The sequence below is a fragment of the Oncorhynchus tshawytscha genome, linkage group LG15 (assembly GCF_018296145.1).
Source record: "Oncorhynchus tshawytscha isolate Ot180627B linkage group LG15, Otsh_v2.0, whole genome shotgun sequence".
Lineage (NCBI taxonomy): Eukaryota > Metazoa > Chordata > Actinopteri > Salmoniformes > Salmonidae > Oncorhynchus > Oncorhynchus tshawytscha.
The window spans coordinates 10134457-10150954 of record NC_056443.1 but is presented as its reverse complement, the minus strand read 5'-3'; the positions used below and the strand labels follow the sequence as shown (position 1 = coordinate 10150954).

Here is a 16498-nt window from a genome sequence, read left to right as displayed (position 1 = left end):
CACCTTACCTCCAAAAGACAATGAACAGACATGCTATTCAAGGCTAGTATGCGTGAGAGCATTTGGGTCTGAAATATACACATTTCGCCCAAAACTTTACCTTAAGTATGTTGGATTACATAGGTAAAGTAGAAAATGGGCTATTGGTTTAGGGTGTCATTAAGTCAGGGCTAGAGAGTCACTTCCCATCATCCACACACGTTGGGAAGAAAACAAAGGCTAGAGTTATCTCCTTGGCCCACCGACACAAATACATTTACTGGAAAAACGCCTTTCAAAGAGCAGGGACCACATCACCTTAAACCACAGACACACTGAAAATAACAGACGACTCGGTACCCTAAATACAGACACACACACCTGTATACAGTGCATTCGGAAAGTATTCAGACCTTGACTTTTTACACATTTTGTTACGTTTACAGACTTATTCTAAAGTGGATTAAATCGTTTTTTCCCCCCTCATCAATCTACACACAATACCCCATAATGAAAAAGCAAAAGCAGGTTTTTAGACACTCTTACAAATGTATAAAACCAAAATAATTTAAATAGAACATCTACGTAAGTATTCAGACCCTTTACTCAGTACTTTGTTAAAGCACCTTTGGCAACGATTACAGACTTGAGTCTTCCTGTCCTTGCCGCTGAAAAACATCCCCACAGCATGATGCTGCCACCACCGTGCTTCACTGGTATGGTGCCAGGTTTCCTCCAGATGTGAAGCTTGGCATTCAGGCCAAAGAGTTCAATCTTGGTTTCATCAGACCGGAGAATCTTGTTTCTCATGGTCTGAGAGTCTATAGGTGCTTTTTGGCAAACTCCAAATGAGCTGTCATGTGCCTTTTACTGATGAGTGACTTCCATCTGGCCACTCTACCATAAAGGCCTGATTGGTGGAGTGCTGCAGAGATGGTTGTCCTTCTGGAATATTATCCCACCTCCACAGAGGAACTGTGAAGCCATGTCATTATGACCATCGGGTTCTTGGTCACCTCCCTGACCAATGACCTTCTCCCCCAATTACTCAGTTTGGCCTTGTGGCCAGCACTGGGAAGAGTCTCGGTGGTTCCAAACTTCTTTCATTTAATAATGATGGAGGCCACTGCGTTCTTGGGGACCTTCCATGCTGCAGAAGGTTTTTGGTACCCTTCCCCAGATCTGTGCCTCGACACAGTCATGTCTCGGAGCTCTATGGACAATTCTTTCAACCTTATGGCTTGGTTTTTGCTCTGACATGCACTGTGAACAGTGGGACCTTATATAGACAGGTGTGTGCCTTTCCAAATCATGTCCAATCAATTGAATTTACCACAGGTGGACTTCAATCAAGTTGTAGAAACATCTCAAGGATGATCAATGGAAACAGGATGCACCTGAGCTCAATTTCGAGTCTCGTAGCAAAGGGTCTGAATACTTAAGTAAATAAGGTATTTCTGTTTAATAAATGAGCAAAAATGTCTAAAAACCTTTTTTTGCTTTGTCATTATGGGGTATTGTGTCTAGATTGATGAACGTTTTTTTTCATACATTTTAGAACAAGGCTGTGATGTCACAAAATGTGGAAAAAGTCAAGGGGTCTGAATACTTTCTGAATCCACTGTATGCTGTATCTAGAAATGTCTATACAGTATCTATACACAAACGAGCATGCACACACACACACACATACACGCACAACAGCACATACTGTAGCTCACTCCAAAGGAAGAGAGTGAAATTGAAAGTCTGCGCTCTACACCACAGAACCTCCCAGCCCCCCAAAAAACAGTCCCGCTAGCCCCCAAAAACAGTCCTGCTAGCCCCCAAAAGACAGTCCTGCCAGCCCCCAAAAAACAGTCCTGCTAGCCCCCAAAATAAACACCATGCCTGGCCTTTCCAGGCATAGTTCATCTTAAACCAGTTCACCCTGAAATTTTACTCCCCCAGTGCACCCCCTGATAATATCCAGCTGCTGCACTCTCTCCCTCTCCAACCTACCCCCCACTCACCCCCACCGATCCCCACTCACCCCCCATGAAATTGAACCTCCCCAGTCCCCCTCTCCCCTCCTCACCCACCTGTAACTCCTACAGCTGGAGGACTACTACTCCCCTACTGGCACCTCCTTTCACCTCCTTTACTGGAGCGTGGGGGAGGTTGGAGGTATGGGGGGGGGCGTCATGGTTTGCTGCTTGTTATTGCCGTACCATTATTGCTCTGCACAGCTTGGGTTGCAATATATCCTACGTGGCTGAATGTTGAGGGAGTATGATAATGAGCCTTGGGGAGACAGAAAATGAGTGGTAGTAGTACTCTTATATTTTCAATGAATCGACGGTAGCAGCAGACATGTCACTACTGGAATCGGACAGCCGGCCTCCCTTCTTTCCCTGCAGCCAAAGTCTGATGATGTGGTATCACTATCAGAACCACACAGGAGCCAGCGAAGGCAGTGAATGTCCTAATTTATAGGATAAATCTTGAGAATTTCCTGAAAATAGTATGCATTTTAAAATAGCATTTTAATATTATGGGGTGTCCTGCATTTCTGACAACCATCAAATGAAACCCCATGTGCTTCTGATACTAGCATGTGGGACATACTGTATGGTCTCCATGAGCATATAAACGTATACTTTCTGTAGTATCTGTGAGCCTTGGTTCATTCTGTCAGAAGGGCATATGAAACCCCCTACACGTGTGAACTGAGGTCCTCCTCCCTGTGGTTCTCTGCTTCCTCTTACTATAGACTTCCTGTAGAAATGAAACTGTGTCCTCTGCAGTGCCTCCTACGATACATGTGCACATTTACCATGTTGGGGCATATAAGCCTGCAAGTATTTCATTTCAGAGCTTCCTCACACCCAGAAGACGATTGACAAGATTTCTCCCTTTTTTTCCTTTAAGAAAATTGTTCCACATCCTGAGTTTGACAAATAGGATTCAGTGTAGGATAGTATTGTAATGATAGCGCAAAAGTTACTGATTTCTGTAGTTTTTTTTACAAGACCAATACATATTTATGAGATTATTTTGAAACATTTTACATGTCAAACCAATGATAGCTATTTTTAGATGATATGATTATCATCCAACACAATACATAATAGAGCCTACTCAACCATATAATACATTGTACTTTGTGCCAGTTAGGGTATTGGCTGTTGTGCTAAGTGTGTGTTTCTAAAGGCCCTGTACTCTGTAGACAACATGGGTCAATGTGCTAATAGACAAATGTGCTGTCCTTAGCAATACTGTGTTGTGAACAGAAGAATCAACAAACATTAAGGTTACATTCTATTGTAGACAGACAGGAGGATTAAAGACTGGCCTGGAGAACAATAGATAGACAGTAAATAAGGACAGGGTCAAGGGAAAATAATGGAGGGACACATTTCCCACAAACACTGAGGAGCCTCATTGTCTGCTGATGATAATCCAAACATTACAATGTATTCAAACTGCTATGCACCAGGGTTGGGCTCAATTCAAATAGAATTTGAATTCAAAGTGATAAAACCTTTGACATGGATAGCTTCTCCTTTGCAGTTAATTAAGAAGCCATTAAAAATAGATGCCCCTTTTTCAATCATTTCATTTTCATTTCAGTTTCCTGAATTGACTGCCTTCAATTCTAATTGAGCCCAACCCTGCCATGCGCAAAGACTGATTTGTTCTTATGGGTACCAGCTGAATTCAGAGAGTCGTGGACACTGTCATGGGCACGTTCTCAAGATGGGGAACAGTCATTGAGTGAGTCAACCCATTACTCTGTCATAAGACAATCGTCGACAAAAGTTGGAATCAAATGGAGACGCCCAGTCATTCTCTTCTGGAAGAATCCTGCCTAACCCTTATTAGATCATGTGTGACTAACTAAATGCACTCTAACCAAAGACTATATCTCAAACACATCCTTGCCAGCTCTACAGATCATACTTGTCTGTGTTGGGGGACTGGTCGGCCAGCTATGTGTTATGATAATACTACTCCCAGAAAAGTCGGCATCCAAGCTCCAGAAAATATAGTAGGCCTATGTTAAGTTAAGCAGAGTACAATGCAGTACAATCGAGTTCAGAGACAAATGTTCAAGAATGACCTCTAGTTGCCATGTTTTGGTCGCCAATATCCAATTCGGTGGGAAAGTGATGCTGTATGTCTTTACATCAGCTGATGTATAAATAGCAATGGCCGTTGGTCTGGAAACCTGGAACAACCTCAGCTCAGACTGAGGAGTGGTGTTGGGTGTTGGCCCCTGAACAAACAGTCCCTATGATGTCACCCTACAGCCATGCAAGTATGACAGAACCTATGTAATAACTGAAAGAGGAGAAAGGACCTATGAGGAAGGGGATACACTGGTATGTAATAAAGATACAAGGAAGGAGATATTACTTTAATAGTGATACCATATACACTACCATTTAAACGTTTGGGGTCACTTAGACAGATTTTTTGTCCATTAAAATAACATCAGATTGATCAGAAATACAGTGTAGATATTGTTGATGTTGTAAATGACTATTGTAGCTGGAAACGGCTGATTTTTTCACTCCTGCGTTCCAGTGGCACGTTGTGTTAGCTAATCCAAGTTTATCATTTTAAAAGGCTAATTGATCATTAGAAAACCCTTTTTCAATTACGTTAACACGGATGAAAACTGTTGTCCTGATTAAAGAAGCAATAAAACTGGCCTTCTTTAGACTAGTTGAGTATCTGGAGCATCAGCATTTGTGGGTTCAATTACAGGCTCAAAATGTCCAGAAACAAAGAACTTTCTTCTGAAACTCGTCAGTCTATTCTTGTTCTGAGAAATGAATGCTATTCCATGCGAGAAATTCCCAAGAAACTGAAGATCTCGTACAATGCTGTGTACTACTCCCTTCACAGAACAGTACAAACTGTCCCTAACCAGAATAGAAAGAGGAGTGGGAGGCCCCAGTGCGCAACTGAGCAAGAGGACAAGTACATTAGTGTCTAGTTTGAGAAACAGACACCTCACTCAGTCATTCACTGGAAATGTTTAACAATTTGTATAGCCTAAGCAAACATCCCTTATTGACATAATTTATCTCTATGTGAGAGTGTAAGACCAGGAGACTAAACACATAAATTAAAGGTATAACAAGACATAAATCATCAGGCAGCCCAAATCTGCTCTTTTTCAGAGCTGATTTGATTGGTCAAAAGACCAATTAGGGAAAAAAATATCAGAATTGTCTGCCTGTGTAAACGCAGCCTTGTTGTTGTCCATATATGGCCTACTATAATAGTGTATTAATAAAGCTTTGTACATGTTTTAATTCATTTTCATTAAACATGAGTTTATTTATACTAACATTGTAATTAATGTTAGTTAGAATAAGTAATTAATGTTAATTCGGACTAATACTAATAGATAGTGCAATAGACTAACTATACTAACATAATAGACTAACATGGACCTTATGCTTGATATGTAACCTACTGTCCTAAATAGTAATATCAGCTATAGGTCAAACTATTTGAAAATGGCACAAAGCAACAAAAAAAAACATTTTGTGCCTAGCCAGTCCCATTGAGAACTTTTCGAGCGGGAGATGACTGTACCTAAATGAAACGTAGGCTAAACTGCGGGAGAAAAAAATACAAAATGGAGTAGAGGGTTGACTAGCTCACGTTGAAATTCAACGTGACTTGTGGTCTTGGATCGGAGCCAAGGCGAAACGTGACGCAATGCCAACATAAGAATGTGTCACATTCAAAAGAGCTGGGTAAATGGGTCCTATGTGCCAAGATATTTTACCTAGAGAGAGAACAGTGCAACAAATCTTTGCGCGCAGTTCGAATCTTACAACCGAACTTCAAAACGTTCTTATAATGAAAACGAGGTAGGAAATATATTGAAAAACTAATAGAAAATGTGTTGGTTGATTTAAAAGAAGTAGTATACCAAGATGATTTTTATGCCAGATTTTACATTAGCCTACACTTGAAAAAAGTGTTCCATAACGGTTCTTTGGCTGGCCCCATAGGATAAACCTTTTTGGTTCCGGGTAGAAAGAACCCTTTTGGGTTCCAGGTAGAACCCTCTGTGGAAAGGGTTCTACATGGAACTCAAAAGGGTTCTCATATGGGGACCATCGAAGAACCCTTTTCGGTTTTAGATAGCATCTTTTTTTCTAATAGTGTATTTAATTAAGAATGCAAGGCCAGGATGCGCACTTATACCAACTATTTGTGTCATTGGATGAAATTGATTGAATCACTGATTATATAAAGGTGTTTTCCTTGGTGTTTTCCTTGGGCATTGTCCAGCTCAATGGTCCAGCTCCCAAACCCCGATTGTTATGATGATTATGACGTGTTTAAGTCTTCTGCGGTGATTATCACGTGATTAAATCTTCTGTGGAGGTAGGACGTCCCATTGCCTTCTAGGAACAAACAAGTCACATAAGGGGACAAGAGAGCGCAATAACTGGGAGCTTGTAAAGTGATATTAGTTTATCGTGGACAGTGAAGAGCATCAGTCTATACTTCGGTGAGGCGCGTCAATTTTGACCCACAACGTCAGGAATTCGCAACAGTATTTCAGATTTGAGTGCATCATTGGACACTGATGGTAAGAGAAGTCACATTGGCAACATTTGAGAAGTTTTGCATTATTCTTATTCAGACTTTGCAGAGTCAAACCATAGGAAAATCTGTGCTGTTCGGGTTTTTATTGTCAATGTGTATTTCTTTATGTTGCATCTCATTGACCAACATCTCATGTAGTATGCGAATGTAACTGCGTCATCTGTGATTTATACTTCTTCTGTGTATTGGTTCAAAATAAGGCTAATTTTAATCTATTTTAACATCTGGCAATGATATCGAGTGCTGTACTCTTAAAATGTGGTAGTTTCAAAGTTTTTCTCCTCTTATCGACTATTTGGAGAAGTTGGGCACAATTATGATCGGAGATTGAGAATGTTTGTGTGGGTCTGGGGATTCCAGAGAGTTGTAAACGATCTAGTTACCGCGCCCACTTTTTCGACGCAAACAACTTTCACTCCAGGGAGTTGAGCTGTTGCTGTTGAGGGAATGGCAGTTTATATTAGTTTAGAATAATGTTTTTATTTTCATGAAAATATGTTATTGGAAAGAATACTTATTTTAATGAAAGTATTTGACGTAAAACGTTTTTTCTTCTTTACGGAACAGGCTAAGAATTTGATCAAACTGCGTCATGAACGCAATGTAGAGAATATGCATCTTTGGCATAGTAGGCCTAACCAATATCCTATTAGTCCTAATGTTCCTTTTATGATTATGCTTTATATAAGATATTCAATATATATAGCTGGAGAGCAACGAATATAATGTACAAACTCCCAGTTTAAGTCTGTACATTTGTTTTTAAACAGTTGACAGGCCATTGCGCAATGCTCAATTGAGTCGAGCTCAATTCCCTGGCTCTCGCCCCTGTTTTCCTTAAGATTCTTACCTTACACTCAAAAAAATGCTGGGTTAAAAACAACCCAATTTGTGTTATTTGGTAACCCAGCACTAGGTAAATATTGAACAGAACACATGCTGAATTCTTTCTTGAATAACCCAACATTTTGGGTTGTTGGGATTACCCCCAACATGGGTTAATTTAGCATCAATCTGTTTTTTATTCACTTTCATGCAGTGTTGACCCACCGACTTTTAACATTTTATTTTCAGGAGGGGTGGCCTATAAGGGAGGTGGCTATAAGATAATTACTTTTGGCCACCCGTGAGACTTAAGTGTCATTCTTGTTAATCATGTTAAGTTTGTTCAGTGCAAAATAAAACGATCCTAGAATATTTTTGCACATTACATACGTTAATATAAAATTAGTAATATGATTATTTACATATTGTGACAAAGTGCTAACTATCTCAACATTTGGATATACATAGGCTCATAAAATTCATAAAATTCAACGTGAATTCACAATGGAGATTTGACGGTTTGAGGTCTCACAGTGTGTCCTTTTCAGACGGTTAAGCATTACACCTGTACCTCCATTACTGTCCCTCAATTACACTTTGCAAGTTAGCATTTCCTTCTCATTTAACTTCTTAAAGTATTTCCATACAGGACTTTGCTGCCATTTTTCCGAATCTTAACGACGATGACATAGGGGTGGAGAGTTGACTCCAAAACAATTGATTCCTCCACTTCCTCTACGTTGACTCCCATTTCTAAGTGCAAGATTGACTCCTAAGATTCCGTCATTTTGGAATGGAGGAGACTGATTAGTTGTCGTACTTACGAAAATGCAAACACTTGTGTCTTTCATAGCGAGCCAGTGAGGGACAGAGGGTGAGAGAGGGCACAGTATAGGCAGGTTGGCCACCAGGCAGACAGAGTCTGAACTGTGCACTAGGCCTATTGATCAGCAATAGAATGCTGTATCTCGCAATTTCTTGGCTTGCAATGTCTCGCAACATCAGTAAAGCAGGGCCTATCATGAATGAATAGGCTACGATATTCTACACGCAACAAACCAAAGAGTGAACACAAACTCTCACCATTAGCGGAGCACGAGGGAGAGAAATGAGGGGGCAGGCAGAAACGAGCTTATATGTCTTGGTAATCTGTATCTCGCAATGTCTTGTCTTGCATGCCTTGCAAATTCACCAACGTCTTCCTCTCTGGTTTGACTTAAAATACATAACTTTCCCCAGGCCTTAATTGTCTAGATGTCCATAACATGGAAAATAAATTGTTTTGTGATAACTGCATTTTGTAGGGTAAAAAACAGAAAAACTTTGTTTTTCATTTAGGGATTTTTCTTAATGTTAAAGATCCCAATTTCATTATAAACATGTTAACGTTCACACTCCTAATAACAATACAACAGAACAGATTAACCGGAATGATACTTACTCTCACGGGTCACCAAGTGTCTGAAAGCTAGGTCCCTACTAAAGCTATGCTTCCAGTCTTCTGATCTAACCCGCTCAGTCATATCTCAATAACTCAGCATCAATAACCCAGCATCAACAACCCAATCTTGATATTTTTAAAGAAAACAACCCAACTAAGTGACCGAATGCCTGCAACCCAGCAGTTGAGTCATCCAAGCAACCCAGCAGTTGAGTCAAACCAAGCAACCCAGAAGTTGAGTCAAACCAAGTAGTTGAGTCATCCAAGCAACCCAGCAGTTGAGTCAGCCAAGCAACCCAGCAGTTGAATCAGCCAAGCAACCCAGCAGTTGAATCAGCCAAGCAACCCAGCAGTTGAATCAGCCAAGCAACCCAGCAGTTGAATCAGCCAAGCAACCCAGCAGTTGAATCAGCCAAGCAACCCAGCAGTTGAATCAGCCAAGCCACCCAGCAGTTGAGTTAGCCAAGCCACCCAGCAGTTGAGTTAGCCAAGCAACCCAGCAGTTGAGTCAAACCAAGCAACCCAGCAGTTGAGTCAAACCAAGCAACCCAGAAGTTGAGTCAAACCAAGCAACCCAGAAGTTGAGTCAAACCAAGCAGTTGAATCAGCCAAGCCACCCAGCAGTTGAATCAGCCAAGCAACCCAGCATTTGAATCAGCCAGCAGCAGCCACCCAGCAGTTGATTTAGTCAGCAGTTGAATCAAAGCAACCCAGCAGTTGAATCAGCCCAGCAGTTGACCCAGCAGTTGAGTCAGCCAAGCAACCCAGCAGTTGAATCAGCCAAGCTACCCAGCAGTTGAGTCAGCCAAGCAACCAGCAGTTGAATCCAGCCAAGCAACCCAGCAGTTGAGTCAGCCAGCAACCCAGCAGTTGAATCAACCAAGCAACCCAGCAGTTGAGTCAGCCAAGCAACCCAGCAGTTGAATCAGCCAAGCCACCCAGCAGTTGAGTCAGCCAAGCCACCCAGCAGTTGAGTCAGCCAAGCCACCCAGCAGTTGTCATCCAAGAAACCCAGCAGTTGAATCAACCAAGCAACCCAGCAGTTGAGTCAGCCAAGCAACCCAGCAGTTGAGTCAGCCAAGCAACCCAGCAGTTGAGTCAGCCAAGCAACCCAGCAGTTGAATCAACCAAGCAACCCAGCAGTTGAGTCAGCCAAGCAACCCAGCAGTTGAATCAGCCAAGCCACCCAGCAGTTGAGTCAGCCAAGCCACCCAGCAGTTGAGTCAGCCAAGCAACCCAGCAGTTGTCATCCAAGAAACCCAGCATAGTGTATGCGTCTCTTAAAGTACAAGATCCTACAAATCTTATTTTACCTGTTTAATTCATACATTAAACATTTAAAAAAATTGTATGCGTCTTATTTTCAATTTGGCTGTTTCTTTGCATTTTCTTTATAGATGAACGTCTGAAAAGGTTGTCCATCTGATGCATAAAACCTAATGTTCACAATGTGGATTAATGGTTTCTGTTACACAAGCATGTTTCTTTGTATGAGGGGGCTGGCATTTAAATGCAGACGTAGTTGTGTCCCAGACGCTGTAAAGTTTGCTCAATCCCACCGTGTAACGATTTTTTAGATAAACAAAGGCGTAGAAATGATTCACTGGCTGTCTGGCGCACCTTTTTTAGTGTGGTTCCTTCCCATTCACTGATGCTGATAGTGGGTAACTGACTGATACACTCTGGCGGGTAAAACTGTATTTCAAGGAGGCAAAATAATAAGAAAAAAATATCTAGATGTTTCTAACTTTGATAAGAAAAATTCAGCGAAGGGAAGTTCTCATTATATACCAGGGATAGACTCAGCAAGGCAAATCTGACCAACCTAACAGGTATTTATTAAAACAATTCAGACTGTTACATGTGATCTATTGGATATTAATTCATATTTTCTAGACTTTGGAAGCTGTATAATGGTTTACTTGCTATTGATTTTTAAAATTGAATTGCTGTGGGGAATTATGTGATTTTGAACCTATTAATATATTAATAAAATTTAAAAAGCTGATCAGGGCCTGTATTCACAGAGTCTCAGAGTAGGAGTGCTGATCTAGGACCTGTCCATATAATTATATTCCTTATGATCTAAAAGGCAAAACAGATCCTAGATCAGCACTCCTACTCTGAGAGGCCTAGATTTCCTTGGTGTGTAGAATGTTTGCGGGTCACTAAAAATAAGAAAGTGTTCATTTAAAACACTAGTATTGGACGGTTGTAACTCGTAAACTACAAAAACGTGTAACATTCCTGAAGTTCAGAATGTATACCTTTAATTAAATGGGGTGACTAGAAGAGCACATAAAACATTCTCACATGAGGTGAAACATTCTCCATACGTTTCCCGTGCTGCACCATGTGACCTTTTCTCCTGACCTCTCACCTCTGGCAGCCAGAGCAGAGACCAGAGCAGGTGGAGCAGGTTCATTTTTACATACTTTAGGTGTTCTTCTATTCTGATTCTATGGATGTTGGAGATTTATTTGGTGTGTGGGTCTCTTACCATATGGTGGGTTAGGTAGGGCAGGGGTACTCAACTCTTACACTATAAGGTCCGGAGCCTGCTGGTTTTCTGTTCTACCTGATAATTAATTGCACCCACTTGGTGTCCACGTTCTACATCAATCCCTGATTAGAGGGAAACCATGAAAACATGCAGTGGAACTGGCTTCAAGGTCCAGAGTTGAGTTTGAGGGAGGTAGGGCATGTGTGTTTGATCACATAAAATTCAACGATGCCCCTAAAGGGCAAACGCTGAACAGAACAGGCGTGTCTGTGTGTTTAGTGTGTTGGTATGAGTGTGTGTCTAAACCTAGGCCACACCAGTAGTGACCTGGGCCACACCTCATAGAAAAACAGACACCTCACCTTTAACCCTCTCCCTTTCTCTCTCAGGGACATTGAGATGGCATCATCATTATCATCTGATGGGGCCATGTTGGTCTGTGGGAGTATGGAGGAGCTGAAGCGCAGGGCCCAGGGCCCGGTGAGGAGGAACCTGTTTGGGCCTGTGGACCACGAGCAGCTGCAACAGGACTTCCAGAGGCACCTGTGTATGACCGTGGAGTCGGCCAACAAGCGCTGGGACTTTGACTTCAACGCCGGCCGGCCGGCCACCAACAGCGCCAGCATGGAGTGGGAGGAGATGAAGTGCCAGGATGTGCCGGCGTTCTACCACAGCTGTGTGGTAAAGAAGCCGGTGATTGGCATCGCCGGGCGGAGGGCAGAGAGCGAGAATGTCAGGCTGGCGCGGGCATCATCTCCAGGGTCGTCCAGCATTGGAGAGGAGTACCTGGAGGTGACCACCAGGGAGAGCTATAGGATCCAGAGGCCGGAGAAGATGGTGGCCAGCCAGAAGGCAGGAGCAGTCAAACGGAGACAAGCCGCCATAACAGGTCAGTGTCAATGAACGGGAGAGGTGGTGCACTTTTCCCCCTATTTTTTCCTTCTATTGGGCTTGATACAAAAACCATACAAAAAAAGGCAATAGAGAGTTAGTAGCCTACAAAATGTTGGAGTCCAGAGGTTAACTTGACTATCGTTATAATAATAATAAATAAATAATATAAATAAATACATTTGTGTATTTTTTTATTATTATTACTCCCACAAGCCCTGAGGTCTTAATTTAAAGAGAGATAATAGAAGTTTACAGGTTGTTTTGAACTTCATATGAACCTGTTATTAACCTGTTAACCTGTTAATAACCATTGAGTAACAGCAGTGAATACCTCAGTGTGCTTGCAAAAGCACTGTATTTTAGGCCTTACAACAACACTGTGTTGTTAACTATGCCATTTTCCCAAACAGTTTCCCAGTTATAAGCCTTGTTGTGTGTGTCCCATATTCCACCCTATCCTCTATATCTAGTGCACTACTTTTAACCCTATGGGCCCTGGTCAAAATTAGTGCACTATACAGGGAATAGGGTGCCATTTGGGATGCAAATATTATTTCCCTTACATTACTGGGACTGGGAACTAACACCTGTTCTCTCTCTCTCTCTGCCGGTCATCCACAGAATTCTTTGTTGTGAAGAAGAGGAGGGCCATGCACCACAAACGGTCCTCCCTGCAGTAAACGCATCCCGAGAAAGAGCACCATTCAGTGGGCATGCTTCGTTTGGAAATCACCTCATTAAGATGAATTTATAACCTCTGCAAGCTTTCTGTAGCGAGTCTGACTGTCAAAAAGCTCATAGCTACAAAATGTCTTCAAAATTCCTGACAAACTCTGTTGATTTCCACGCAAGGAAGCTAACTAACGTCCTCTCAGAGTGAAATACCTCTTGAATGGAAATGATGGATATGTTTGTATATATATTTATATGGCTGTATTTCATCTATATTTCCTAAGCTTGTATGATTGTCTAAGCTTTAGATTATACTGTGAAATAGTTCAAATAGACTCATCAGGAAAAAGCCTAAACGGCTCTGTTGTCAGAGACTTCGTCCAACAGTACCCCTTGGTATAGTATTTCTTAACCCCTAACCACCTCAGCCCGCTCTCCAACAGCCTCTCTCAGAGTTTTGATAAGAGGAGTTCAACTACTCCTGACCTCACTCCACGTTGTCGTCTTCAGTTTCACCACGGCTGTAAAAGTATCAGCCACTCGAGTAAGAGGCCCCCGGGGTCACCTCAGGTCAAATTGGCAACGTGACCATGATTAGCCTAGGGTACAAAGGTCAACGGTGAAGTTCCAGCACTTAGGCTATCAGGCGAGATGGCTGCATCGGTAGGGACTTTTATGATAATGATACATCTTATTGAGTAATAATGCTTCTCAATGTATGTTTTTTTATGACGGTAATTGTTTTATTCTTAACAACAAGATACTAAAGCGTCATATCAGCTTCTTGGTGTGAGTATTATTACAGAGTGATATAATGTGTCAGTAGGCAACAAGCTTAAATTAGCTTAAGTTCATACTCAAATATTGTTATTATGGCAGACATACACTTCACCGTTGGCACCACCGTCTCTGTACAATTCGTCAAGAACTTCAGTACAAAACGGAATAAAATGTCAAACTGTTTTTATTTAGCCCATAATCTTTCCATTATCTATTTAGCCCATAATCTTTCCATTATCTATTTAGCCCATAATCTTTCCATTATCTATTTAGCCCGCTTCATTTTGACCCATTTATCTTATTAAGGAAGTAAAACATGTTCTTGGAAACTGGTAACAAAACGGAATATACCTTGTATGGTTGGCTTTTGTTGGCTAAATCCTTTTTTACAATGTATCCTTTTCTACTCTTGTCTTTTTATAATGGCAGCCTCTAGGTTTTGAACGTGACTCTTTTCTGTATGAAGGTAATGTAGCATTGACATTATTTGGAGTTGAAGATATAATGGTGTTGTGGTTCACAAAAGTCCATTGATCCTTAATGCATACGGAACATTCCAAGTTCTGTCAGTAAATGATTCTTTTTTTTATGAGGAGCTGAGCTGTAACACATTTCCATTGCTGTGCTAAATACTAGACTGTTGTGACAACTGAGGCAGTTGACCAAAAATTGATTTGTGAGACATCTGTAAGCGTTGGTTTGAGACAAGGGACATAGCCATAGACATCCACATGCCTTAAGCATCTCACATATACATCTCAGATATACCTGTGATTAATATACAGTATCACAGATGTATCCATTGGTATTACATTCCAAACTTTATACCATTCATTCTCCAGAGTCACATCGCAATACTGTAAATAATAGTGGCAAAAATAGCAGTCCTACAGGGAGTGCATTTCCCAAAATGTGTCATGTTTGAACAAATAGCCATAATCTGGATTACCTACCTCATTGAGCGATTGACAAAAAAAGTGAAAATAATTGACAAAAGATATACAAAATAAAAATTGTCAAATAATTACAACATATTTGTTGGAAACTACAGGAGATAATTTTGTATTACTGTTCATAGCTGGTTCAGTGGGATAATGGGTTCAGACCATAGGCTTTAGTTACACATCAGGTAAAAGAGTCAGTGTGTCAGAGTGATAGGCCCATTCCAGCTCAAAGCAGGACTGAGGAAACTCAAGTCCTCTGGGAGTCCTGAGCTTTGTTATCTCTTGCCCTCTGGCTTGCTTTGACTGGTTTCCCAGAAGTAGACAGAATGGAGGATAGGGGGGGCAGGGACTTTATTAATAGACCGCAACAGAATGATGTCCGAGACCCTGAATCAAAGTGGTTCTATAGCCAGACGAGTGGCCTGTGTTCTAGAGGGCTTTTGTCTGGATCCAAAGAGGTCCTTATATCACCGCCCTATTGACTTGCCAACGTAGAGAGACATGTCAACAGAACGTCTTGATTTCCGTTTACACACTTCACCTCACAAATGGAATCGATTATCCATTTTTATTTAATAATATTTTATGGTGTTTTTGTTGTTGTTTTGTGTGTGTTTGGACTTGAGTCTATATGTGCATTTTGGTATACATGCGCCTGTCTTTCAACGTGTTCAAAACAAATCTTTAAAAGTCTGTTAACTTATTTTTAACTATATATTTTGTTTTTGTAGGGAAATAATTCTAAATACCCTTTCGGTAAAACTAATTGATTATGTGTATTGTTGAACTGTCTTTGCACTAAAACATTATTGACAAGATAATTCTATATTTCTGATTTTATAGAAGTACTCTCACGGAAGGGGAAGTGTTTAGAAAAAAACAAACCTTCACTGCTGAACTGGGACACAGACTATGGGCTATCGTAGTTTGGGTCGGACACAAAATGATAAATAGATATTCGGTGCTTTCTTGGTATTACAACAGTGTTAAAAACAAGGTAATACTCAGCCGTAATATTACTGACTGTACTGGTTTTCCCAGAATTCCCTTGGCAAGCGAACTGTGATAAGTTAATGATCATAGATCTGTATACAGCTACTGGGCTGCTCAATCCTGCATCCCCCCTGGCCCACATTATCCCAGGTATATCAAAACATAGTATTGCATGCCTTATATGCATGAATGGATAACATAGGTTTTTGATAGGATAATGGTTAATGTATGCCAAGTGTATTACAATGTAATTACATGGGAACAGACTATTAGCTTTGATTCGGTTTTGGTAATAGTTTGAAAATAAAATGACACATTTCAATGAGGATTCAATGACCGGTTTTTGGTGCACTGTTGACTTTGATGTTCATTTGTTACAGTATGTTTCAGATGATTAAATATGTAAATAAATGATAGAAATATACTAAAGTATTGTTTGTTTAGACTCGTCTTCATCCATAATTTACTACCTCCTTGTACATTAATATGATCTTCAGTGTCAACAGCTGGAAAATCTAGTAGGCCTACTAATTCTACACATATTAAGTCTACTAATTATATTAAACCTACTAATTATATTAGGGGCGACAGGTAGCCTAGTGGTTAGAGCGTCGGGCCAGTAACGGTTGCTTGATCGAATCCCTGACCCGACAAAAGTACAAATATGTCGTTCTGCCCCTGAACAAGGCAATTAACTCGCTGACTTGCCTAGTTAAATAAAAAATTAGGCCTACTAATACTACACATATATTGATGGTATTATTTTTGCCTTAAAGGCTCCTCCTGGTGGATCTGAAGTGACATAACACGTCTGTAACAGGATGAGCAGAATGTATCCTCTACTGC

At 40.9% G+C, this 16498-nt stretch overlaps 1 protein-coding gene across 2 annotated transcripts; it reads left to right on the top strand.

The window, feature by feature from the left end:
* Nucleotides 1–5713: 5713 nt before the first annotated feature.
* On the top strand, nucleotides 5714–16084 carry LOC112214357 (cyclin-dependent kinase inhibitor 1B). Of its 2 annotated transcripts, none has more exons than XM_024373021.2 (3): nucleotides 5714–5852; nucleotides 11759–12258; nucleotides 12885–16084. In XM_024373021.2, exons 1-3 carry the CDS (start codon nucleotides 5740–5742, stop codon nucleotides 12941–12943), a joined length of 672 nt encoding a protein of 223 aa, XP_024228789.2. In that variant the 5' UTR covers nucleotides 5714–5739; the 3' UTR covers nucleotides 12944–16084. The 2 variants fall into 2 exon arrangements, with proteins under 2 accessions (XP_024228789.2, XP_024228790.1); XM_024373022.2 differs by lacking the exon at nucleotides 5714–5852 and adding an exon at nucleotides 6221–6583.
* Nucleotides 16085–16498: the final 414 nt, after the last annotated feature.

Bases quoted from the DNA above. Each gene is read 5' to 3' on its own strand.
- LOC112214357 (XM_024373021.2), top strand. From the start codon at position 5,740: ATGGGTCCTATGTGCCAAGATATTTTACCTAGAGAGAGAACAGTGCAA. The intron at 5,853-11,758 runs GTAGGAAATATA...TTTCTCTCTCAG, and splicing joins GTTCTTATAATGAAAACGAG to GGACATTGAGATGGCATCAT. The intron at 12,259-12,884 runs GTCAGTGTCAAT...GGTCATCCACAG, and splicing joins GAGACAAGCCGCCATAACAG to AATTCTTTGTTGTGAAGAAG.